Genomic DNA, 25,504 nt, shown 5'->3' with positions numbered 1-25,504 from the left:
AGACAGTGTCAGCTATTAGAACCAGGGAAATAGCTAGGCAATAGCTTGTTTGTGCCAAATCACCTGCTCGCAAGCAGTTATGTTGTGACTTTGAACAAAAAGACATCTATCCTTCTTAAGATATATAAATGCATATTGTCTAAAAATGCAAAATACACACATCTTTACGAAAAAGGCAACTTTTATTCTTTTTTTCAACATAATGTACATTTTCACTTATCCACACATCTCTGCCTGCTGTGTTTATATAGTGAAGTCCATACAATATAATGAATGTAACTTTTCACATCTGTTGGTTTTTAGGAAGTCTTATTTTCATATGTAAATTCTCACACCTCTGTACCCACTGTTAATGTTTTTACCAGGAATTTATTTACATAATGTAACTTTTCAAATTGTCTAATTTACATGATGTAACTTTCACACCTGTCTACCCACTATTGGTATTTATACCATAAAGTCTTATTTACATAATGTAATTTTCACACTTGTCTACCCACTGTTAGTGTTTATACCAGGAAATCTTATTTACATAATGTAACTTTTCACATTGTCTAATTTACATAATGTAACTTTCACACCTGTCTACCCACTATTGATGTTTATACCAGTCTTATTTACATAATGTAACTTCCATTGACATACCTGTCTACACTATGCTTGTCTACCCAACCATACCCATCATGTGATTCAGAGTGCATTACCTATCAACTTTGCATTTACTCCCCATCCTATCCCCGACACTGTAAAACCATCTATCTTGTTAATGCTTGCCTTTTCTTTCTCTGCGTGTCAAATAATGCTAACTTTGTATAGTTGGTATATGGATTGAAATGAGAATGTTTTACTACGAGTTATAAAATCTTTGGTATGTAATTCTATTTAGGCTTCAGTCATTGACTAGTGTTAACTGTTTCATTTATGACTCATAGGAATATAATCTTGAAATTTATCTTGAAATTTAGAGAAAATTATCAATTATTCATTACAAAACATAGACCTATGATAGATAAATGAACCGTGGCCTGTGTGCAATCCTACTATCAGTATCACATGGTGTATGTACATTTTGTATTTACAATATACAGTGTTTGCCCTGAATAAGGTACAAGGTATGTAAAAAGGCATCACACATCCCCATACTAGTGTTACTGAACTTTCCTATTTCACTTCAGGGATCACATTCCTTGAAAATCACATTCTTAAATCTGTCCATCCTTTGCTATATTAAAGCTTATTCCTGGTCCTTTTGAAATATTAAAAGAATTTGGAGTGCTGCATCATTTTCTTTTCAAGGAAACTGGCATTTTTTTTATTTTCTCCTAGGATTTAGCACATAACACAGTATTCGGCGGCCATATTGGATTCTGAAATGGCTTCATAACTTCACTTTGACTTTTTCTTTTGAAAATTTGTACTATGATGACTCCCTCCCCCTTTTTTTTGCATGATTTTAACTATGTATAGGTTTGAGTTTTGTAGAACAAAGTATTAAAGAACAAAGTTTCTTTGTATTTCCATATGACAGTAAATAAAAAGTATACATTTCAAACCACAATTCCTACCAATAAGTTTTCTGTAATTCTTGTGTCAAGTCACTAGTTTCTCAGTACAAAATTGGACTTGAATGTTCGAGTATAGTCTCAAGTAAACTGTAGATTTGAACAATAATTATAGTAACAATGTCCACCATAAGGAGAGAGACGTTGCCTTCCTAGCTGATAACCAGTGAATGTAGTAATTCCCTTGTCACCAGACACAAAACCAAGATATTCAAGGGAGTGCACACAAAAAAACATGCCCCCAAATATATTATTCAAATAAAATATATTTTTATGAGTCATAAATGATAGAGACAGTTCTGGTCACCAAACAAATATTTAAAATTATATAGAATGACATACCAAAGTTGTCGTAAAAGGTCAAATTTAGATGATCATTCAAATCCATATACACACTTTAACTTTTACAGGATCTCTTCAACTTATGGATTTAGACATTCTTCTGGAGTTGGTAATGGAATGGTGTTTGACTGATTCTAATACATAATGTTCTATCTATGTTAACTATTTTCTCTTCTCAAATGATTGTCAATCATTGAATCTCACCCCCAATCTCTCTTGTCACCACCCCTATCATTACTAACATAGTTCATCTATTACATTGTAGATGGCACAAACTACACAATAAACCGGGTAGGAAAGATGCAAAAGAGAGGGGTGACATAGAAGTCACTGTCAGTTTAGCAGTGGATATGTCAGAGAAAAAGAAGAAAAAGAGACCCACTTCTTTTCGGGAGGTGGCATCTGTTGTTGGTGAGATTTCACACAGTACATTGATACAATGTCAGACAGGTCGTTCAACCCATGACCGCTGTGTTGTAAGGGAATCACAGACAAATAAGAGTCATGGACTGTAAAATGCTGACTAGGGCTGCACTGGCCATGCTCTGCTACATACAGTGTACATATGCAGACTAGGGCTGTACTGGCCATGCTCTGCTACATATATCTGAAAAACTAACAACTAAGGCAATTCAGTGTTGCCAGTTGATCAGTTTCCATTGTATAAGAACACCAATGTAGCAGCATGTGTGTGGTGTACCACCAGTAAAATAGTGTAGGGTTGTACTGCACATGCTCTGCAACATATATAGGAACACCAATGTAGCAGCATGTGTGGTACACTAGCAACTCTTCACTTGGTTGTTTTCAGCCATGTCCTCGCAACACTCAATTAGACATTTACCTAATATAATAATTCTATTTCAAATGTTCCATCACTGTCATCAGTTCTGTACTCAAAGCTAAAATTAGGTTTATGATTTCGCATAACATAGACTCAACCCACTTAGATGGCTCTAAGTCAATCGTGGAATCTTTCCCATTGTCAATAACTGATCCTGTTTTTGTCACACAGCTCCATTTCCCTGTTGATTCAGATCACATGATGACACTACTGGCATCACCTGACACAACCAGTAGATGTAAAATCCAGTAAGAATGTACAACTCACTTTAAGACCAATGTTTCGTAAGAATGTACAACTCATTTTAAGACCGATGCTTTGTTACAGTAGTGAATTGAAATGTCTACAACAAGTATTGAGAGGACATAGCTGAAATTTTATTTTGAAAAGTATCTCGTCTATTGACATGACATGTTTATGGTGAATCCCTTGTATCCTATATGAAATTAAGATTTCAATATGAATATAACTGTTACAACTTTTTGTTTTTATATCATTGGATTTGATTTCCAACAAGACAAGATGTCATATAATTAAACAATTGATATAGGGTATGATTTTCAATACAAATGGGCAATTAATTTCAACTATTCCTAGTACTGTAGTTAAGAATTCTGCAGCAGGTTATAGCAGGTAAGGAATGCTGTATATTTCAGGAATTCGACAACATTAATTACGCTTTCATATTTGTTATCATCATCTCATTATTTTTTCAAGGAAATTTCAAAATAGCATCCGTCATCATCATTGTTAATATTATCGTGTTGATAAATTTTGTTTAACTTTTTGAACATCTGTGTGTATGTCCTGTATTTGGAGTAAGTAAAATAGACAAAACAACAGGTGGACATTGTTTTTAAAATGTTTGAACCTTCACTTCAACACACCCCAGGGTAAATGTAAATAAAGTGTTGCACAGTTTAGGTGGAAACAAAATAATTGTGTGTTTCCGATAATATGGCCTTGGAAAATAGAGTAGGGAGGTTGGGATTTTATTTTATTTTTCAGTGGGTGTGGCTGCCGTCGTCTTTGCTGTACCTGACTTTTCAGTTGTTGTCCGGTTATTCCCAAATCTCCGATTTTCACACTTTGGGCATAGCATATGGTCTCCCTGGCACAGTTCAACATTCTTCTTCCTTGCAGGACAATCATTGCATTTCATGTTTAGCCCGTTAATCTTTACAATTCTCAAAAAAAAAAAGAGAAACTTACGGAAATTTACGGAGTGGAGCAAAAGCAATGTTACTCCGTTGAAAGCGCCCTCTAATTTGACATGTTTAAAAATGTTTTTTAAAAAAATGTTTCAGGTCAGCGGCTTAAACTAGGGTCGGTCAGGTTATCGGAAACACACAATTGTTTTATTCGGCTTTAATAAAAAAAACTGCACTGATGGACTTACATGAAAGTCTCATCACCATCACAATTTGCATACCCAGGATAACAGGTACAATCCATTACTGTAACAAGTTGTTGTTCATTCATATTTGTAGGTAGTAAGTTCCAGCTGCCACATCATAGAGAAAAACAAACACCAACAGAAAAGATTCCAGACTTGGGAGAAGAAAGTTTACCATTGACGAGTACTAAGGATGTACAGTCACATGACAGGAACTCAGAACACAAGGTACTAGTTAGAGACAATCACACAATGTCACACAAGCTCAGTAAATAAACTTCATTCATTTAGGGGGGAGGGGGTCTGGCATCAGTGCAATTGCTGAACTTCATTTTCGCACTTCTGACCAAACTTTGAAAACTTTCACACCTTCAGTGATAACAGGTTCTGTATTTACAACTGAGATGTTGATAAGTCATTCAGTGTTTATGCTATCTTGAATACAGTTTGATTACATCCACAAGACCAAGGCACTGCCATCACCCACTTGTAATCTACTACATGCAATAACAATAGTTTTAAGTTGTGTCTGTCTTCGCTTGTCGTAAGCATATTTTCCATAGTAGTATAATCTGTATACCAAAGTCTTTTTGAGTGAGACAAAAACCCACATTTCTATCAACTTGAAATCAGTGTCTGATAAGAGTAGGTAATTATACCTTCATTGAATTTTTAAAGTTTCCAGCTCTGTTGAGGAATAATGCTGTATAATTAAAGGGGCACAAGCTGAGTTTATCCGTATTTTGGTGTAGTTTTTGCTGCATATTTAAAAGATACTCGCAGGATTGCATTTACTGAAGCACAGTTAACCACCACTCGCAATTGACTGAACTCAAACCTGGTATTAAGATATAACTCATAAACTATCTGATGATGTAATTTATCATACATATCAAAAAATATTCAGAAAATCCATACAATGCAATCAGCTGTTCTAACCTTGCCAGAATACACCTGTAATGTTATAGAAGACATGCATTATACTAGAATGTGGTTTTGTTTTAGTATTTTCACTTGAGTAATATCCTTTCAAATTCAGCTTGTGCAACTTTAATGAATGTAAATACTGTGTTTGTGTTGTAGAAAATCTACACCCTCCCAGTGCAATCAGAGACTAGTGTATCTGATAGTTTACATAGTCATAGCTATGGAACACCACATAGAAAGTCAAGTTTTAAAAGCAGGATGAAAAGCGCTATTGGAATAAAGAAAAAGGTATTTATATATTAGTTATTTCTCCATTCATCTATGCCTCAATCATACAATGTATACACTACAACCACGATATGGGCAACAAATGATTGGTATCTGAACAGACATGTTGAACATATATGTGATGTGCATCACTGTGGCCAACAGTATAATTACCGCATCATGGGTGTGTGATTTGTGTTGAAAAACTACTGCTCAGTGCTATTTTGTGTTTAATTCTAGATTTGTTATCTGGGTTTTAAAAATGTAGTTTTTTTTAATTTTGTTGAAAAAATATTGCTACAAGCCATCAGCACTATTTTTTTTTTCATTCACCATTGATGTGTGATTTGGGTAAAAAAAATATGATTTTTATTGAAAAACTCCAAACTTATTGCCACAATGCCATTAGCACTATATTGTTTATTTCATTCTATACAGCACTCCAAAGAAGAACTTGTACTTGATGACAAAAGTAGTAAACTAGGAACCAGTAATGGATCAATAACACCATCGTCAGATTATGAACTTCACTGGCCCAGAGACTGGACCAGATCAGTACCTAACGTACGTGACAGCAGAGACGCACCATTACTTAGCAAGAAACGATCTAGGACTCAATCTGTTAGTGATATTACAACCAACACATTACCAGGAATAAACTGTAATAAAGGCAGATTACGAACAATATCCGAGGATCAGTTGTTTCATGCTAATGGTGATGCTAGCAGGGATAGTAATCATCATGTTGCTGGTAGCGATAGTGTTAGAGATTCTGTGTTTGATGATACAATATCAACAGGAACACTCAATAGAGATGGTAAGAAATTGTTGTCTTTATCATTTACCTACACCTCTGTTCAAATGAAACATCCCATTGGCATCTCATGGCTCGCAAATGTCAGAATATATGGGACATACGGAAGTCCTGTGTCCACTTATTCAGCTCACCAACATATGAAATATTTTCCCTGTCAGTTCATGTTACTCCAGTTCAATCTGTTCTTTCAGCTGTACTGTTGTCCATAGGAAACATTAGCACACTTTGTCCAAATACAGAATGTGGCATGTATAATCCAGACTCATTACCTGTAGTTGTGCTAATCACAGCCAAGCCAGGGTTCTTCACAGATATTTATAGAATAGTTTGTTGAACCCTATAATTGTGGCCAATTCAAAATAAAAAAGACTATAATTAAATTAACATGATGCTGCATTCCTTCATTATGCAAATGTCACATGCTATATCACTTTTCCCGGATGACTATAGCTAGCAGGCATATCCTAAAATCCTGAGCTGGGCTCTTTGCTGTTGTGCTTGGCTTGGCTATTGGAAAATGAAATGAAATGAAATAAAATTATACTCAATATGCAGTACCTTACAATATGGTAAGAAAAGCCCAGTCCAGCCCAATGGCCCAGGCCAGCCCAATGGCTCAGCAGCTCAGTCCAATGGTCTAGCCCAGCCCAATGGCCCAGCCCAGCCCAGCCCAGCCCAGCCCAGGCCAGCCCAATGGCCCAGCCCAGCCCAGCCCAGCCCAGTCCAGCCCAATGGCCCAGCAGCTCAGTCCAATGGTCTAGCCCAGCCCAATCCAGCCCAATGGTCCAGCCCAGCCCAGTCCAGCCCAATGGCCCAGGAGCCCAGCCCAATGGTCTGGCCCAGCACAATCCAGCCTAATGGCCCAGTCCAGCCCAGTCCAGCCCAATGGCCCAGGAGCCCAGCCCAATGGTCTGGCCCAGCCCAACAGCCCAGATCGGGTTTTGGAATGTTCGTCTTGGTGTTAGAGTATGTGCCAAATGTGAAGTGATATCACACAATATTTATCAATGGTGTAGGTTGTATCTTGTAAGTTGTAAAAAATTTCTTATACTTGAAAAAAATGATATCTAAGTCTAGTCAAGTGATAATGTTGCCACACTATTTTTCAAATATTGTAAAGTACACAATCATGTATCCTTATATTCTTATACTACATTTACTTGGCAGACAAGTTCCGTCACTCCTTTAACAGCGGACTACCCCAGCTGAGACTTGAATGTGTTCAAGTGACCTTTGACCCTCACAAACCAGGAAAGCCCTCAGTACCACAGAAAATTACTATACCAAGGAAATTTTCAAAGATGTCCAAAGAGGTGAGCATTGTGTAGTCTAGCTAGATAGTGTCAGTTATTAAGATAATAGTAAATAAATGAATACCAAAACAGCTTGAGTCTTTAACTAATTTTGCACCTTAGCAGTCTTTTTCAAGGAGTTTGAATTCAGTGATGTTAAGATAATGTCACTGTTTAGTTTTCTCTTTGGTTTACTAGCATGCTGTCTAGCACTTTTCAATGCAAACAATATTGCTGAGATGGCGAGGACTCAACCCCCTTGGCAGCCATACTGTTCAATAGTGATGACATAGTGCACATATATTATGATGTGTCATGTGGTTAACACTAAACCAGTATGTTTACAATGGTTTGTTTTGGTATGTACCTTCAACACAAAAAATTGCCAAAATGAGAGAACGTTAGTTTTTGAATATGCTCCATACCCAACTCCTTTCACCCCCCTCCAGTAAGTATTAAAATGTACCAAAAGTGCATTGCAATGTAACATTACAAAATTAGGTTGCATTTTCAAGTTCATACCACGTCGTCCTTGACAATGAACCAATGTGACCTAGTTTGAAACTGAGTGCAGGTGTATATGTGAAAATAAGAAATGGGGATGTAGTTGTACATTGAAAACCACCAAGTCATCGCCACAAATGAACTGTGGTACATGTATTACTATTAGTTGGATATACAATTTGGCTCTCATGCAGTTCAGTGTATATCCTGTTTTAATGATAATGGTGTCATTTCAACTTAAGTACCCAAACTGTAATGCAGTTCCTATTGGCATCAAAACCTCACACAAGGTTTGTAGGAGACATGACGAGATCCTTATCGGCAACAAAATTACAATGCCATATTGATGATATTCTATTTTCTTCTATTCAGGAGTTGATAAGAGAGGTGCTTGCTTCAGACACAACACTAAAAGAAGAAAAAAAGTACATCCGTGAACTGGAGAACTATATAGATGATTTGTTGCTAAAAGTGATGGTTGAAACTCCCAAGATCTTAGATGTGAACTACATAGCACATGGATCACTAACACTGTGATGGAATGTCACAACTGAAGACATTATGAACCAGTACGTGCTAGTAAAGACACACTGTAAAAATACACCTCCAAACGTTTGATGTTTATGTGGTTGTTTATTGTATTTGTTTACTTGTTTGTTTGGGTCAATAATTACCAAAGTACAAGGTAGTCATACAAATTTAGTATCTAAGAATTAACTCTTCTCAGGATACTCCCTGTTGAACTACAACGATAGCTCTGTTGAATACAGCAATAGTTCTGTTTAATTACAGACTCATGTAGCCATATATAACTACAGAGATAGCTCTATTTAAATACAGACTCATACAGCCATATACTAGTATAACAACAGAGATAGATCTGCTTAAATACAGACTCGTATAGCCATATATAACAACAGAGATAGCTCCGTAACTACAGAGATAGCTCTGTTTAATTACAGACCCGTGTAGCCATATATAACAACTGAGATAGATCTGTAACTACAGATATAGATCTGTTGAACTACAGAGATAGATTCAAAATCACTTGGTTTCATAAATGTGTCTGGACTTGAGTAGCTGTCACACTTTGAAATACAAATTGTACCATGTAGTGAATCTCTTGGGATGATTTGTAGAAATCTGAATTACAACCATTGTCATACATACAGTTGAACTTAGTCAAGAACATTGAGCTTTTGATCTCTCACACAAACTGTTCAACTTTTAAGCATAGAGATTTTGATCTGTACTAGTAAATGATTGTCATCAGAATGACAAATACCATAGTTACAGGTGACCACTAGGTGGCAGTATGATCTGTCTTGGTTTATGATCCTCATCAGAATGACAAATTCCATAGTTACAGCTGGCCAATAGCTGGCAGTATGTTCAGCTGATTACAGACGTTAAGTAGTTTGATGCCACCTACAAGTCAGTTGTAACTATGGAATTTGTCAATGCCATGGGGATCATCGACAAGAACAAATCAAAAGTCAATGTTCATTACCAAGTTGAACTACTGCCATTGTTATAACCTATGTAATTGATTTCATATACCAACCTGATGAATATTTTGGTCATAAAATTCTGGTTGACAGAATGATGGCACTTTAAACCTGAATAATTTGAAGCCGGTTATATTGACACTCTTTCTGATTACTATTTTCCCAAAGCATTCTTGACTACAAGCAACTATGAAAGAAAATGTAATGATTTAATAAACATTCATTGCAAGAAATCATGATATGAAATATGATATTTCATACTAACAGGACTAAATTAATATGTTTTAATGTTTGAAATCGACCATTGGAGGGTTTCTGAATCACGTGATCCTGAAACCCGCAAATCATCTATTAGGTAGGAGGTGTGGACGTTTTACCTCCCTGACAAACAGTATTTGATCCCAGAGCACATATACGAAAAGACAGAATTTTGGTTAGCAAGAAATGAATCCAGCATTGATGTATACCAGACATACCCAAGTACTCTAGTAATGCCTAGAGAACATGTCGTTGTTTGAGTTTTTTCAAAGATAATAGTTAAAAAAACAAGGTTTCTTTGTAGATTCTGCTAAGGGTTGAGTACCTAAATGTACAAATGTTCACTGTATTTGTCAAGTTTACAAGATACACAGTGAAATTATACAGCATTCATTGGTGTGTATCAAAAGTTTTTATATAGAAATGATGTTTCTTCCACTCACTGTGGTTTTTATTGCCACAATACAAACAACTATGGCTTGCTGGAACTATCAACAACATTTTGTCAATTTAGGATATGTCTGACATACAGAGCCAAGGTGAAGTAGCGGAGTAGAATACACACTTTTTAAAAAAAAAAGGGAAATACTTGAATTTGAAGTGTCCTTGTAAAGAAATAAATCCGTAGCTAGGAATGGTTTATCGTCAAAAATATAAGCTTGTGAAGATTTTAGCCATGTTTGATTATATCATTGAAGCCATCTCATTTGTTGATGTTCAGAAATTCCATATCTATTGCATTCTAGTGCAAACTTTTTCAAGTATGAATGAGGGCAATCAATGTGAAGCCGAAGCCATGTAATTGCAACTTGTGTATTGTCATTAATTTGTTGTTGTTTTTCAGTTACCATTGTTTAGTCTCTGTATGGTAGTCAACCCAGTTCAGTGTTCTACTTCACTATCTGCTAACTTAGTATCGTTAATGTTAATATTTTTTGGCAATATCTCGTATCTGCAGCAGTTAATTATGAGGAGAAGCTGATTGGTTGAATAAGTCACATGATGCCTTTATTATGTTAATTGTGTGAGGTACTTGGATGTGACCTTTGTATAAGTGATTTTGAACGTCAACTTGTGATATGTCACAGTGAAAAGGTACATATAAATTTGAGGCATGGCCAAAAATACTAATGTTGACTGATGATAATTTAGCATAATGTCTGATACAACATTTTCTGTGTTTGGACTGTCGGTCTACTATGGAGCCATAAATCTTGGAAGGGGCATATTGCTACTGTTGTATAGTTGAAGTATAACTACACTTGCATAATTGATAGGTTCTTGCACGCAGACTGACAGACAAGTGCACATATGTGTTATTGTTTGTATTATTTCAGATCTAACTCAAAATGTCAAGGATCTGAACACAAACGATGTCTGAATGTGAAATGTAGCCAGCACTGACTCATTACAATCATTTGAATGTTTCATTATTTTATTTATCACTATTACAAACAACAGGTTAACAGTATCTGAGATTCTAACAGTCTCAGTGAAGTATGGTTTGACATTGCATAATATCATAACAGAACTGCAGTACATATATAGTATGGATCTAATTAAGGCAAGGAAACAAACCCAGACATCATGTCGATTTTCCATACACCTGAATCATGATACGTTGTATGGCTGTCATAGAAATGGGATTTTCATGGTACCTAAGTTAGAATGCTAGGCTTAAGATCATTGTTGGTATAGTACTAACATTTTATTGCACCAAAGTGAATTGACATTATGTAAATGCTAGTATTTGACTGCAGCTACAATGTAACTCATATTTGTGAATAGCGCCCTCTAGTGGCATAAGACTACATATATCAATGGCACCAGAGGGCGCTATGTTAAGCTACTTACCCACTTTCCTGGAGATAGGAAGTATATGGAAAGTCTTTGTATTGAAATCTGTATACTACATGTGTATCTTTTGTTTTGTATATCATATCCTACATCATTTTGACAACATGGAAAGTAGTCGAGTAAATGAAAAATTACAAGAAAAAGTCAGCAAAAAATGACAGTGTAGAATTATGAACTTCATTTTAATAGCACTCAAGCAGCCGATATATAGTCCAAATGTAGCAATGATGCTTTTGTAATATTATGAAGTATATTTGAATTAGTGAGAGGGGTTTCATGGCTGCGGGATAGAAATGTTAGTCCATGCACTGGCCCTCTCTATAAGTAGTGAAGCTAGTACAAATTAGTTCTATATTATAACCCCATGGTGCATTAGTGCCATTGTGGCATAAATCAGTGCATATGCATGAATGCCTGTTATGTTCTCTGCTCATTTGCATCAAAGTATGCAATGGTATACTTGTATTGTATCGCATTGCATTGCAGCACAAACACCAATGGTGTGTGTGTGTGTGTGTGTGTGTGTGTGTACAATGATGCAAGTAATTATTGGTACATCTGTAATAATAACAGGTTTAAAATGTAGCATGTACAACATACTAGTACAATACGACACCAGTGTGTTTAACTCCACAGAACTAAAATTATTGGCATTATCAGATATTAATGTGTGTTTTATGTAATCGTTTTGGACACAAACTATCGTGATTTGTCTTTTCATTCAAGTAGCAAAGTAGACCTATGTTCTTGCAAATACGGAGAAAAAACGACTTGTCAGTTTTATCTAAAAGATACTGTAGACTTTGAATTAAGTTATGGTGCCCTCTGTTGGTGTAATTTAATTTATAGTGGCGCAGGTTGAATCGTGTTTACAGCTAAAATTCTTTTAGAATGTGCCTGTATAAAAAGAGACAATATCATACAGTATTTCACTCATTGTATATTCGAATTACACTAGTATATCCATTTTTGTAATCACCTTTGACCATCTGTAACACTAGAGGGTGCTCTTGAAAATGCAATTTTGAAGTTTCTGTCATCAATTCATCGATTTTGTAATCCCTTATCTTTGACCATCTTGACCACTAGAGGGCGCTCATTTGAAAGCCATATTGGAGGTCAATGCTGCCAAAAGCAAAAAGCATGTTATAACTGATCTTAATTGAAGATACTGCTATTCACTGCCATACTGCACAACTAACACCATAACCTTACATTTTCATTGCATGAATATTACAAACCTTCATGTAATTTGATCGTACGGTTAGAATTGCGATGTAAATCAATGAACTCACAGTCTACTAAATGTCATATATTGGATGCTGTCAGTCATTAAAAGTAACAGACGCCTTAGATGTTGATTTTATACTCTGAAGAAATGAAATGGTCTTCGTCTTCTGACAATAAGTACTGTACTTTGCCTTTTTACAACCTGTAACACTGAAGTAAAAGTGTTTTCTGTGTGTGCCAGAATTGTTTTTAACATTCACATAAGTTTATAAGTGTATGTACTATTTCAGGTGCCATAATTGTGAATCCAGTAGTGGTGGCTGTATATGTTAATCAATCTGTAAACAATGTTAGCAGTGCATAGCAAGTAAATAGTCAATGACTAAAGTACAAACATGGATGCCATGAAACATAGCTAGATCTCACTAACGTGTAATCACAGTTGTGATGTTATCCTTTGCTGTACTCAGTCAACTGTTCGTTAGCTGAAAACACTGTTTACAAATTGACTTTTGTTAGATGGGCTACTAGTATATATAGGAAACAGTATACATTTAGACTTGATAAGAATGCTATGAACGAGTGTGACACACAGTGAAAATGCTTTACTCAGTTCAGTGTTATAGGTTCTGTAGTCTCTGGGAAATGGTGAGTTAGTTAGTTTGTTTGTTGTTATTCTCCACTAAATACACCATACAATGCAAATGTTTCTTTCATTCTGTATATAAGTGCAAAGGGCTGAATTCTGTGTCCATACTTTACTTGTAATTTATACATTTTATAATTCCTACTCTGGCATTCCCCTTTGTGAATCTTAACATTGCCTATAGAAGCAAGGACTTGAAAGTACATAAAAGCTGCCAGAGGTTTGCCAAATTTGCACCCTAGATATTAGCCTGTCTTTGCCTACTTGCTGGATGTGTAACTGCTATACTTGTTCACTACCAGTAGAGTGAACTGGGGTAATGGTGGATCCAGTGAGTAAACAAATACTCTTTCACTACCTCTACAGTGAACTAAAGTAATGGTGTCACAGATCCTGTCAGTAGACAGACATAAGAATAGTCAACAATCGTTTGTCTTTGTGTTTATTGTGTATTCTTGCCATCAAATTCTTTTATTGTTGTCATAGAAACCTTGTAACTTCTTATATACATTGAAGCATCAACATGTCAAAGTCAAGATCAATTTTATATGAGAGAGCTAAAACTTTTGCCATTACTTTGTTCATTAAAACTCAAAAGCATTCAAAGTCAAAATTAAAAAAGAAACCAGGAGTCACCATACCAATTTTTGGAGTGGAGGTCAAATTTTTATCAAAATTAAGCCATTTCAGAATCCAATATGGCCGCAGAATCCAATATGGCCACCAAGTACTGTGTTAACTCTATTAGAGGGGGCGGGGGGAATTGGCAATTATCTCGAAAACAAAGCAGTGAACCCACAGATTTCTTTTATTATTCAGAAAGGACCAGGAACAAGCTTTCATATGGCAAAGTTTGGAGAGATTTTACAAGTAAGAACTGTGATTTTCAGGGAAAATTGGTCCGAAGGTGCATTCTGCCTTTGTATATTTATGAAAAAAAGTGTTGTGAGTGAAGCTTATCAGATGATTTCAGCCACATTTTGACAGGTTTGGTGCCGAAGAGAGAGAAAAGAAACATAACTATAAGATATATATATGTTGATGCTAGCATTATCATCTGGACATTCAGCCTTCGTAACCATAGTAACTTCAGTTGTGTATCTCATGCACTTATATTTTAATTGTTAACAAAGGAGAGCTGCAGGTAGTAGTTTTGATTAGCTTGTGTAGTGAGTTTAGTCTGTTACAATTGATTAGTTCACTCTATATCATGTTATAAGGAATACCCATTAGGAGCTGCCCAGTAGGCCTGTTGGATTTCCAGATGTAATTAAAAAGTTAATGATATCGTTTTGTCTGATTAAGTTTCATGGCATATCTTTTGAAAGGAAATGTATACTTTATTTTCAGAGTTCTCTATGTTGTAAAGTTTTATTTTATAGTTCTATTTATTGAAGTATTGTCTGATGGCATTATTTTTCTGATGCTCTAGCTTCAAAAGCATGTATCTGCATATCTGAGGTGCCATTTTATGAATAAAGTTATGTTTCATTTACAAAAAAAAAAGAACACAAAGAATAGTTTATATTATCAGTTACTCACTCCCAATTGTTATAGTCAGTGCAAGTGTGCGATTGTTTGGATATTTCAGTTTCAAGAAATAATTGCTGTATAACTGTCCATAAGGTAATTTGACAGAATGGCATAGTAGCCCTTGAAGTCTACAGGTAGGCTACCCACCCCCACCCCACCCCATTTTTAGCCCAAACATGCTATAGGAAAAACCCATGTCTGCCAGTATACATGCTCGTCCATGGCTCAATTTCAACCAACCATGGTACGAATGTGTTGTAAGGTTATGTATGCACCACATTTAATTTTGCAACCTTCACCTTTATAGGAGAAATGGCAGCCATGTTTGTGGTTAAAAAAACACATTTTGCCTCTTACCTGCAAGCATACAGATGCCATTCAAGGATCTACCCAATCTGATTATAATCTGATGGGGTGAAAGTGGCGAGATGTCTTTATTTACCTTTATTTCCACCATTTTGTGTCGTTTGCTTTGTTCCAGGTGATCACCACCTTCCCACCCCAAACAAAACAAACCGATCGAAATATAGGTAAATAAAGACATCTAGCCGCTTTCACCACGTCAGATTTTAATCAGATTGGGATCTACCCAAACATTGTCTATAGCTAGCTTTAGACCTTGAAATTTGACCTTGACCACCATCTTCAAGGTTAATAGCAGATTACCTAATAACTTTGGACGTTTTGTATAGTCAAGTTAGACTGAGAAATACTAAGGCCAAATAAAAAAAGTTGTTTGGTTCCTTTTACCTGACCCCACCTAGTTTTTCACGCCGACCCTAAACTTTATTTTTACGTATTCGAGAAAAAATAATAAAATCGCACAAATCGTGAAGTCTCGCAAGAAATAGTGGGTGCGGAAACTGACATCATTAAAAAGACAATATAAAACTATTCTCCCACTGTAATGGCTGTACATGTGATAGGAAGAATTAAACAACACAGAGACCATTTGGAAAACAATGGAAAACCTGAACTAGACACTCACGCATGAAAAAAAATATGATAAAATGAAATAAAAAATCTATCTATCCCACCTATTTTAAAATTGAATGTAATCGGTACCACACATTTTTTTACGCCTTATTATGTAACTTCATGTAATAGTCTGACATTACAAATCTGATCTAAGACTGACCCTTGTGATTAAAAAAATACGATTCATAAACTTTGAGGAAATTACGTAACTACAGCAAACTCATACATCCCAATGACGTATATATTATTGTTTATCACCAATGACGTTTTAAGGAAATGTATCATGTTTTTGACGTATAGATGTTGCATAAGTGACTGACGATTCATAGCACATTCAGACAGATTGAATGACCTGACGATTGAATGAATGACTTCCAGAATGACTGAGCTCGAAAAGCAGAACAACTGCATTATGTATATCTTACATGTATGTATAGTATTACTTCAAATCTTGTCAATGAAATGTTCTCTAATAGTTTACATTGGCGTCTTGGTTGCGAATCATTGACACACATACACACGTGGTCGCCGCTTGGTGTGGTAAATGCAGTGATCATGGTACCTAAATTTGGCAACATCACAATACCTAGAAACACTGTACGTAAGTGTAGAGGCAAACTTTCTATCCATAATCCAGATACTTATTTTTGACACAGATCTTAATCCTCGCGGTCAAATTTGTCAAATAAATTCCCAATAAATTTCAAGCAATAGGTTAGGATAACAATGTTTGAAATGAATCGACATTTGAGAGCCCCTAAATGTCCTTGAGCCCCCAACAAAAAAGATCACCGATTCCATGAAATTTAAATAAAAGTGAACACTCGCCGCGAGGGATCCAGGGATGAGTAGAATTTGTTACTACGTGCATGGATCTATTATTGATCTCAAAAATAGATCCACTGATGCTACGTGTAACCCTTCCCTCAAATCGTAATACTTATATTAATTAGAAGAATAAATACATGTTTCGGTACGCGGTGTGTACGTGTGTTGGGGGGGGGGGTTATTTTCCATTCTTGATCACATTTCCTGTTTACTAACACCTACTAAGCCATTATGGGTTATTTGAAAGACAAACATTGTCATAAGGCTAGGGAGGATGGAGGTATACCTCCATGGTTGAACTATATCAGTCGCAACCCCCAACCCCCAACCCCGCACAATAAAAGTTACTCAAAATAGTTGCAAAAGTGTCATTAAATGCTGTCATTTTAAATACATTTCAAAAAGCTTCTAAAATTACCCCTCGTGAAAAAATCCTTGGGAGAACACGATGATATACTTTCGCATGAGGGAACAGTGTTATTAAAGTATCCCCCTCCCGGGATCCCCTCCCGGGATCCCCTCCCACCGTGAACATTCTTTTGAAAATAACGGAGGCTAATTGCCCGGCTAATTGCTACCATGGTCAGGTGCGTTTCATCTAACGATGGTTTTATACGTGTGATACCACGTACGTTGCGTTGACCTTGACAACATCGCCGACTTCTAATAATAAGAGTATCCAGGTGAGCGTAGTGTGCACGTCATGTCATTTCATTGAAAGTTTCATCGCTGGGGGCGCTCTCACAATCGCAATAGAATATTGTTACATACGTACTTCTGAAGAGGTAAAAAAAAAAAAGAGGAAACAAAATCCATTCATCTTCCACCAGTCCTCAGGGATACATATTTTTGCTTAGATTGTTGTTTTCCTAATAAAGAAAATGTCACAAGAATCCTGGTAGTATCAATATACGTGCTATACAAGAAGATAACTTTCCATTATAAGTAAGGGGAAATATATTCAAGTCAAAATGTTGTTCTATATATAGTTATAGATATATAGTTAGCCTGTAGACAAAGAAAACAACGATCTAATAAATACATATACTACGCGCCCCTATGGTCGAGTCTGCTGAGTCATAAAGTAAAACATATACGTTGTCTTTTATCAATTTTGTACTTTCTATCCATTTTAATGAGAAGAGCAACGAAAAACGTAAATAAATGATTTTAACGTACAAGAACTTACATGTAAATAATTCGGTCAAATATGTTTTTTCGTAGCTCCCCCCCCCCCCCAGGTTACTTACGTGTAAGTAGGCGGGGGGGGGAGCTACGAAAAACATAGTTTACCAAAATATTTTCTGTCTCCCCCCCCCCCCGCCTCGTAAATTCTGCAGTCTGATGACTGACTGAGATTGGTGTTCATAACTTTTATTTGTACACTGACAAAAACGAGTCTATTTGTTCTAAAAATGATTATACATATATTGTATTACTGAAATATAGAGTCAAAGACTTTGATGCACTCTTGCACTCGCACCATGTTGACTTCTCGTGGCAAAATCTCGTGTAGTGCGTGACCAATTTTTTGAACAAATGCGCATGTCCAACTCAGTGAAGGTGAAAAGCTATCGTTGAAGTTTGCATGTTCGGTAACAGTGTCTGCTAGATTTAAATATGTTGTCACCTTTTTAAAGGTTTTTAATTCACAGTGATGTCAAACCGCACATTTTATATAACACAATTTTATTTGTAACGCCTCATCATCGACGTCGGAAATTTTAACTCTTAAAAAACTTGAGGAATTATGTGTTGACTTGGATGCCGTCTTGAAAGTTGAAGAGTTTGTCGTACAAGTATCGTCTGGAAACTCAAGTCATTGTGAGAAGTAGGTGGAGTCGACAGGGCAGTAGCCGTGAGTCAGTAGGGAGATATATTACAATTACGACGTGCAGTTCGAGATAAAATCTTCACATGAAGATGGGAAACGATCACGGTAGGTCTGCAAGAGACACTAGACAGTCAACGATGACTCCGAGAACTCCCATGCCCGACGCTCCTGAACTAGAGAGACGGTTCACCAAAGTTTTGGTAAGTACAGTATCTACTCCGAGACATTGTTTACAAAATGGTGTGTCGGTAAAAATGGTTTCGGGTGTCTTGAGACATTTTCCGCATTCTTGCTGGGTTTGACCCCATCAGTTCCCGAATAACCATGTAGCGATTTTTATTAACGACACAGCGTTGACATTCACAGTGTTGTGTCAAATCGATCGTAGTGACTGTAAAATGTCGGTGCTTGAAATGACAATGTCAGACCGCTTAGACTAGATGTAGAAAACGTTAATATTATTGTGAACTTCCATGGATAATGTAGTTCAGTTGCAAGAATACAACATATTCTTTTGATTTCATGATATTTCCTATTTGTAAAACCATTGACGATCTCTCTCGGAAGTGGGTAGCTGTCTGACATCCGTTATCGGTTTAGTGATAAAATGCCCTCCGTTCGTTTTGTAAACAAAAACGGGGAATGAATGATGTGATCATTATGGAATTTCTGAATGACGACCCTATGCATTGTGGTTCAAAAGAAAAAGAAAAAAACGTTGGTTTCAAACTGTGGAAACAGAACAGCTGTTGTGATACTCTTGTTTACTACCAGTTAACTCTAGTATTTTGAATAAAAATTATTAGAATTTGATGGGAAAAAATCACATCACACGTTAAAATTGTTGAAAACCGCAATCACACCAGAAGTCCACTCATGACATTTCCTGTCACTGTGTGGTTAAAGTCAAAGTCAATAAATGGTCATTTTGGTGGTCAAGACCGGACTGGAGCATCCTTTGTTTACATCCATGAGTCATGATGGTCAATGAGGAAGGACTCCCTCCAGACAGGGAGAGTAAGAGATATTTACACAACTACAGTAAATGACCTCTTTTTTCAGGGACAATACCCCAGTTGACCCCTACGCACCAGTGATCCTAGAAAACTTTACAACATGCATAATAATGTGTTCCTGCCTTAACTCTCACCCCAGACATGTTTACAAAGAAGTTTTGCTTTACTTTGCTTTAAGTATTATACTGCATAAATAAATGAAAAGATAATAATATTTGCCAAATTATGACAAATAGCATACAAATGTTATGAAAGCAGTGAACATATCTGTCATGTATTAGTTCCTTGTCCACCAAAAAACAGACTGATTGTCCTCAGACTCTTGTGTGTTGTTAGGTTTTAGAATCCTTGAAAGTATGCAATAAACAGTTTCATGCACATTTATTTAAGATTTTGAAGGCAAATACCATAAAATTGCATCAAATGAAATGCCAGGTAGATTTTACCATAGACAATGGCAGTACTATTTCTACCCACACCTTACCTTTACAAACAAGGAACTTACTGTACTCAAAAGGTTGAAACAACAATGTGTGTAAGTGTTTATGGTTGAGATGGACTAGTTTGAAAGCATCATGTGATGCATGATCTTTGCGACAAAAAGGAGGCTTGATTCCTGGTTTAGTTGAAATTGCTAGCTAGAAGGAAAATATACATGTATAGTCCGTACAAAATGTGGTTCCAGGAATAAATTAGACAGGTGTTGTATAGTTACTTTGGAATGGTATCAAAATAAGGAATGAATGCAAATTTTCTATCTAGCTAGCTTCTACAACCCCTGACCCCACAACCTTATTTGGAAATGTCTGAAACAAGAAATATGGTCTCTTGTAGCCCTAAACCAAACTCTTACGTACATTTGGTTATGAAGACAGTGACACATTTAATATAGTAGTTATCTTTATATGTACTATAGAATTCTGTACTGAAGTAAAATAGTAACTTTAGTAAATACATAATACAATATCATCTTTGATGACAGCAAGTTTTGTTTTGATGAAAACTGAAATTGAATGGTGAGATAACAGTGACTGTAGGAAGTCAAAGCATAGATTTCATGTAGGGTGTATGGTCAAAACAAGTGGGTGGCATGGGAGGCTCTATTGACTCTTTTTGAAAACATATGTAGAAAGGAAATGAATAAAATGATTTTCCTTTCACATAACTCCACTACTGTTCTAGTTTATATCCCGCCCAGGAAGTAGTAAATGAAACCTCAAGTTGCATGAGGTAGGTGTATTGAAACAATACTGGTTCAGAAATTCAAGTTGACAAACTTTCGGTTGCATGTAGGCAGATATAATACCCAGGAAATAAATCTCATGACATGATTTTTTATCTCTTTACAGATGCATCTGTATCATTAGAATGGGTATATAGTGTATATTAAGTTATATACATATTAAGTACATACATATTAAGAATTTAAAATGGATATTTATTTTGCTGTACACCTTAGATTTCATGTCTATAATTAAAACTAAGGAAGTGAAAATTTGATAGTAGACTAGAAAACAGAACAGGTCAGATTGACAATTGAGGTAATCACAGCATTGCTCTTTCCTTTCGTTTGACTGCAGTGAATGCCTCACTTCTGTTATTGTTAGCTAAGTTACAATTAGCATCAGTACACTGTGTTGTACACCTATGGAGGTAGACCGTCATTCTACCTCTATGTTATACCATACAGATGATGATGGGTCATGTGTAAATGTATATGTGGCCCTTTCCTTCATTTGATCGCAGTGACTGTCTCACTTCTGTTGTTGTTAGCTAGCAATGTACCATCAGTATACCCATACATACTGTAGACTGACAGGTCTACCACCATGGTACGTGGTAGACAGACGATGATGGTTATGTATGTCTCTTTCCTTCAATCATTTGATTGCATTGACTATCTCTGTTATTAGCAGCTGTCCTAACCATGGAAGTATCACCCGCCCAGTATCGGTGATACTTCCATTGTCTAACCATGGAGGTAGACTGACAGGTCTACCTGCATGGTACACAGACAGTAGACAGATGATGATGGTCATATATATTGTTTAGTACAGTACCTGTATTGTAATGTGTGAATGATTAGTTAAAAAGATTATCATTGGAGAACAGATGGCAAGATTTGCCTAAAGCTTGTTGTGAGCATGACTACTTATTCATGTCTGTTGTTAGATAAATGACTGAGTAGGATATGGTATTTGTAGCTAGAGGGGTGTGTCATGTTAATATGCACGGTTTCTAACTAATCATCAATTTTGATCTGAAAAGGGGGGGAATATATACAAATATAACATTTTGTTGTCACCAAAACTGTTGTCGATGTAATACATATATGGGAGACTACGTATTTATTGATTGTTAGTTACTGATGGTTGAATCACTTCGTAAATGTCAGCTGCTGACAGAAGGGCTCTTTTTTTATGAGACAAAAATGAACTATAGTTAGAGATATTAATGCTGAATGTGACACTGTTTTGCTCATTTTGAACATTTCAGCCATGCTATATATTAGAGGTAGTGTTTGTGTCAATGGAATGTGTAAAAATGGGCAGATGGTTATTATAATTTTACTGGTGTTACAGTTCAGATATTCACCCATAGGCTATTTTTGTATTGGTTCAATTAAATTTCAAGACAGTATTGAAATATGATGCTGTACTTGATGAATTAGTAATATTAATTTTGCCTTCCACTAATGCATTTAGATGTAGATGCAGACAACAATGCTAGTTACCTGCTCACAGTGTTCCTTTTGATATAGAAAATAATCGCACAGCTCCTTGAAAAGTGAATAGCACTTTAGTGAAATTTAGTGTATTGAATGGTAAGAATTTGGCCCGTAAGTACAGCTAAGAAAATTCTCATTTATTTCAAGTTATTCTTTTAGAAAGTGCTTGCCTTTTTAAAATCTTCATTTACAACAGATCTGTAAAGTCATATTGCCTTGTTGAGATATGAACTGTTATGAATTCCACACCAAAACCTGCACTTGCTGTAACTGAAGTTTTATTTTGTGAATCAGACAACCAACAAGATATTCACTGATTGAAAATTGTTAAAATACCAATACTTAGAGTTAGACACTGGGCATGTCAATTAAAGGCTGATTTCATCTATAAGAGTACATGTATAAGTAGTAACAATCATTTTGTAATAGGTTGAAAGTGAGATTGCATGGAAGGCGGCTGGCCTGGGCGATGGTGATTGTTTTTTTGGGTGCGAACCCAAAAATCAATTTGATTGGATATATTCCACCATACTATATTGTACTTCTACACAAATATGTTTACTGGTATATTACCCACATGTGATTCAATACTGTCCAGTGTGTACAATATTACAAAGAAATACATTTGTAAGCCATAATTTCTAACAAAACCATTTAAAACACTTTCAGTTGCCACTGAATGTAGCAGCTTTAGGTAAAAAGATACATTCATTCATTCAAATACATTATATTCAGTTTGTTTGGTGATATTTTTTTGCCAATGAGATATTGCACAGGGGAGTTTTGAAAATTAGTTGCTATTTTTGCTGAAAAAGTGATTGCAATGAAGGTTCAACATACATATTGTACTATAAATCTTTCACTTTTATAGTTCTACTCTCTGTACAGTAGGAGAAGCCTTGTACGTGATGCTTTTAATGGCTTACTTTATTTATATCAGACAATGCCAAGTAAAAAGACTTATCAAGCCAGCCAGAGTGTGCAAGGCCAGTTATGTGTTATTTACTTCTCAAAGCATACACAGTCTGACAGAGTGACCATGAATTGAAACTTTTGGTATTGAAGTGAGCTGTTTTTCTCCCATGTATGTCATGTTTTTGGTGTCATTGTAAATAAATCACTTGTGGTTGTAACTTAGCCTATACCTCCTGTAACCTTACTTGAACCCAGTGCAGTTGTCATGGCCAGGAGATGCCACAAATATTTGTAAGAGAAAAGGTCAAGGGTTGTACAGATGAAGCTAACTACACTATCATGTTTATAGCTGTGTATTCTGTTTCTGTTGACTTGGTAACACTGATGAGAAGTATCACTTCATGTTGTTTGTATCCTTTACAGGTCCTGAGATGATACAAATTAAATGTTTTTAAGTTTGATATTCCACCTATAGGTAAATGTACATGTTGTATGCTGCATGCCCCATATTCGCACACTACAGGAAAGAAATACAAAATGAAGATTTACTGTTTTTTCACTGTTTACTACAATGATCTTGACAGAGTTGTCTTTCTAATTACGCCACACATCCAGTGAACAGTAAAGATACTACATGTAGTAATAATGTATAAGCTAGGCTATAGATAACATATAGCTTTGATAGACCAGTATGTGTTATTCTGCTATTTAATACATTACAATTTATTGTACAAGTGTCATCCATAATCTCTAATTTATCACTGCAGTAACTATTGTGCAATCAGGTAAATCTTATCAGTTCATGATTACTTGTTACAGTGTATTGGTGGTGTTTATAGTTACCCCTATCTACATGTAGTAAAAAGATATCCACTGGTGAGAAAGATCTATGATTAGAAATGATGATTGAGATTGCATGATGAAACAGTACTCTAAATGATGTGGTTTTGATATTGGTGTGCATATAGTAATTGTACACCAGGCCTTGACACTAATGACAGCAGGGTTGTTGCTTGCCTGCTATGATCGTTTTAGATATTTAGACTATGTAGGCCAAAGTGCTCCATGTGTCCATTACTGAAGTATTTATAGTAAACAAATCACAGTGTAGATAATTGGTATTAAGATGACAGGTCACAGTATATCAGGGTCACATGAATAAACACCCCCCCCCCTCCTCAATATAATAGAGAGTGCCACACACACACCTCTGTATCCTACATTACTAGTAGTATATTTACATTTGTACACTTACAGCTTCCCCACCAGACATTTGTATACACACATACACATACATGTACACACATGCATGCGATATGCATACACATATGTCTCCATGCGAGCATGCACACACATACACACACATTACACATATGCCTGCATGCATTTACACACACGTTAAACACACGTGTACATACATATGTAGGTATGACGTGTGTGTGTGTGTGCGTACATACATATCAAATTCTTTTATTTCCAACTTACATGAAAATAGCATGTACAGGTAAAGTATTTACATAATTCCTTTACAGAATACACACACAATACCTTGCAGGAAATCATACTGACTAGTGAACGAGTTTCTCTTGGTCACTTATGACAAACGTTCACGTGATATCTGGTTGTTATAGTACCTACATCTCAATCTCCAAATTTTGTAAGAACCTATTATTGAGCTTACACTACAATATTTGGTGATGGATTTTGAATTCCTTCTATTTAAACCAGCTTTGATCAAACCACTTGTGACTTTATGATGTACATTTCCGAGACTTCCAATGACAATAACTATTATTTCTGAACGAAAGCCTGTACATACATACATACATACATACATACATACATACATACATACATACATACATACATACATACATACATACACATACAAATACATACATACATACATACATATATACATACATACATACATACATACATACATACATACATACATACATACATACATATTTTTACATATTCTTGGTACGTCAAATCAAGGCAAAATTCTACATTTTTGTAAAAACTTTATTTAAGAAAAAACACCCAGTAAATAATTGATAAATATGGCAGCTCGTATTTCAACAAGTAGTAACTGTAAGCCTTCCTATTCTTTTCCCAATGTAATATTATCTGATAATAATCATGATCTAATATTTGATATGTGTTATCTCTTCCGCTAATAGTGAATAACTCTGCCTCTTCACAGTCATATGTATGAT

General features: G+C 35.8%; 2 protein-coding genes across 4 annotated transcripts in view; both read left to right on the top strand.

Annotated features, from left to right (window-relative positions):
- The window catches only part of LOC144433966 (rab11 family-interacting protein 2-like), a 51,446-nt gene extending 36,535 nt beyond the window's left edge, over window positions 1-14,911 (top strand). The window contains exons 4-9 of one of the 2 annotated variants that reach the window (XM_078122387.1): window positions 2,170-2,315; window positions 4,239-4,372; window positions 5,258-5,359; window positions 5,777-6,155; window positions 7,323-7,468; window positions 8,324-14,911. In XM_078122387.1, the coding sequence (XP_077978513.1) occupies window positions 2,170-2,315; window positions 4,239-4,372; window positions 5,258-5,359; window positions 5,777-6,155; window positions 7,323-7,468; window positions 8,324-8,488 (1,072 nt within the window). In that variant the 3' untranslated portion in view covers window positions 8,489-14,911. Of the gene's footprint in view, window positions 1-2,169; window positions 2,316-4,238; window positions 4,373-5,227; window positions 5,360-5,776; window positions 6,156-7,322; window positions 7,469-8,323 lie in introns of both variants that reach the window. The other variant, XM_078122386.1, reaches the window with a different exon arrangement.
- A 3,453-nt stretch (window positions 14,912-18,364) lies between these two features.
- LOC144433965 (formin-like protein 2) overlaps window positions 18,365-25,504 on the top strand; it is a 56,352-nt gene continuing 49,212 nt past the window's right edge. For both annotated transcript variants that reach the window (XM_078122385.1, XM_078122384.1), the window contains exon 1: window positions 18,365-18,823. In XM_078122385.1, the coding sequence (XP_077978511.1) occupies window positions 18,707-18,823 (117 nt within the window). In that variant the 5' untranslated portion in view covers window positions 18,365-18,706. The remainder of the gene's footprint in view (window positions 18,824-25,504) is intronic.

The sequence above is a fragment of the Glandiceps talaboti genome, chromosome 4 (assembly GCF_964340395.1).
Source record: "Glandiceps talaboti chromosome 4, keGlaTala1.1, whole genome shotgun sequence".
NCBI classification, from domain to species: domain Eukaryota; kingdom Metazoa; phylum Hemichordata; class Enteropneusta; family Spengelidae; genus Glandiceps; species Glandiceps talaboti.
Note: the sequence above shows the minus strand (reverse complement) of the source record. Positions and strands in the feature narration are given on the sequence as shown.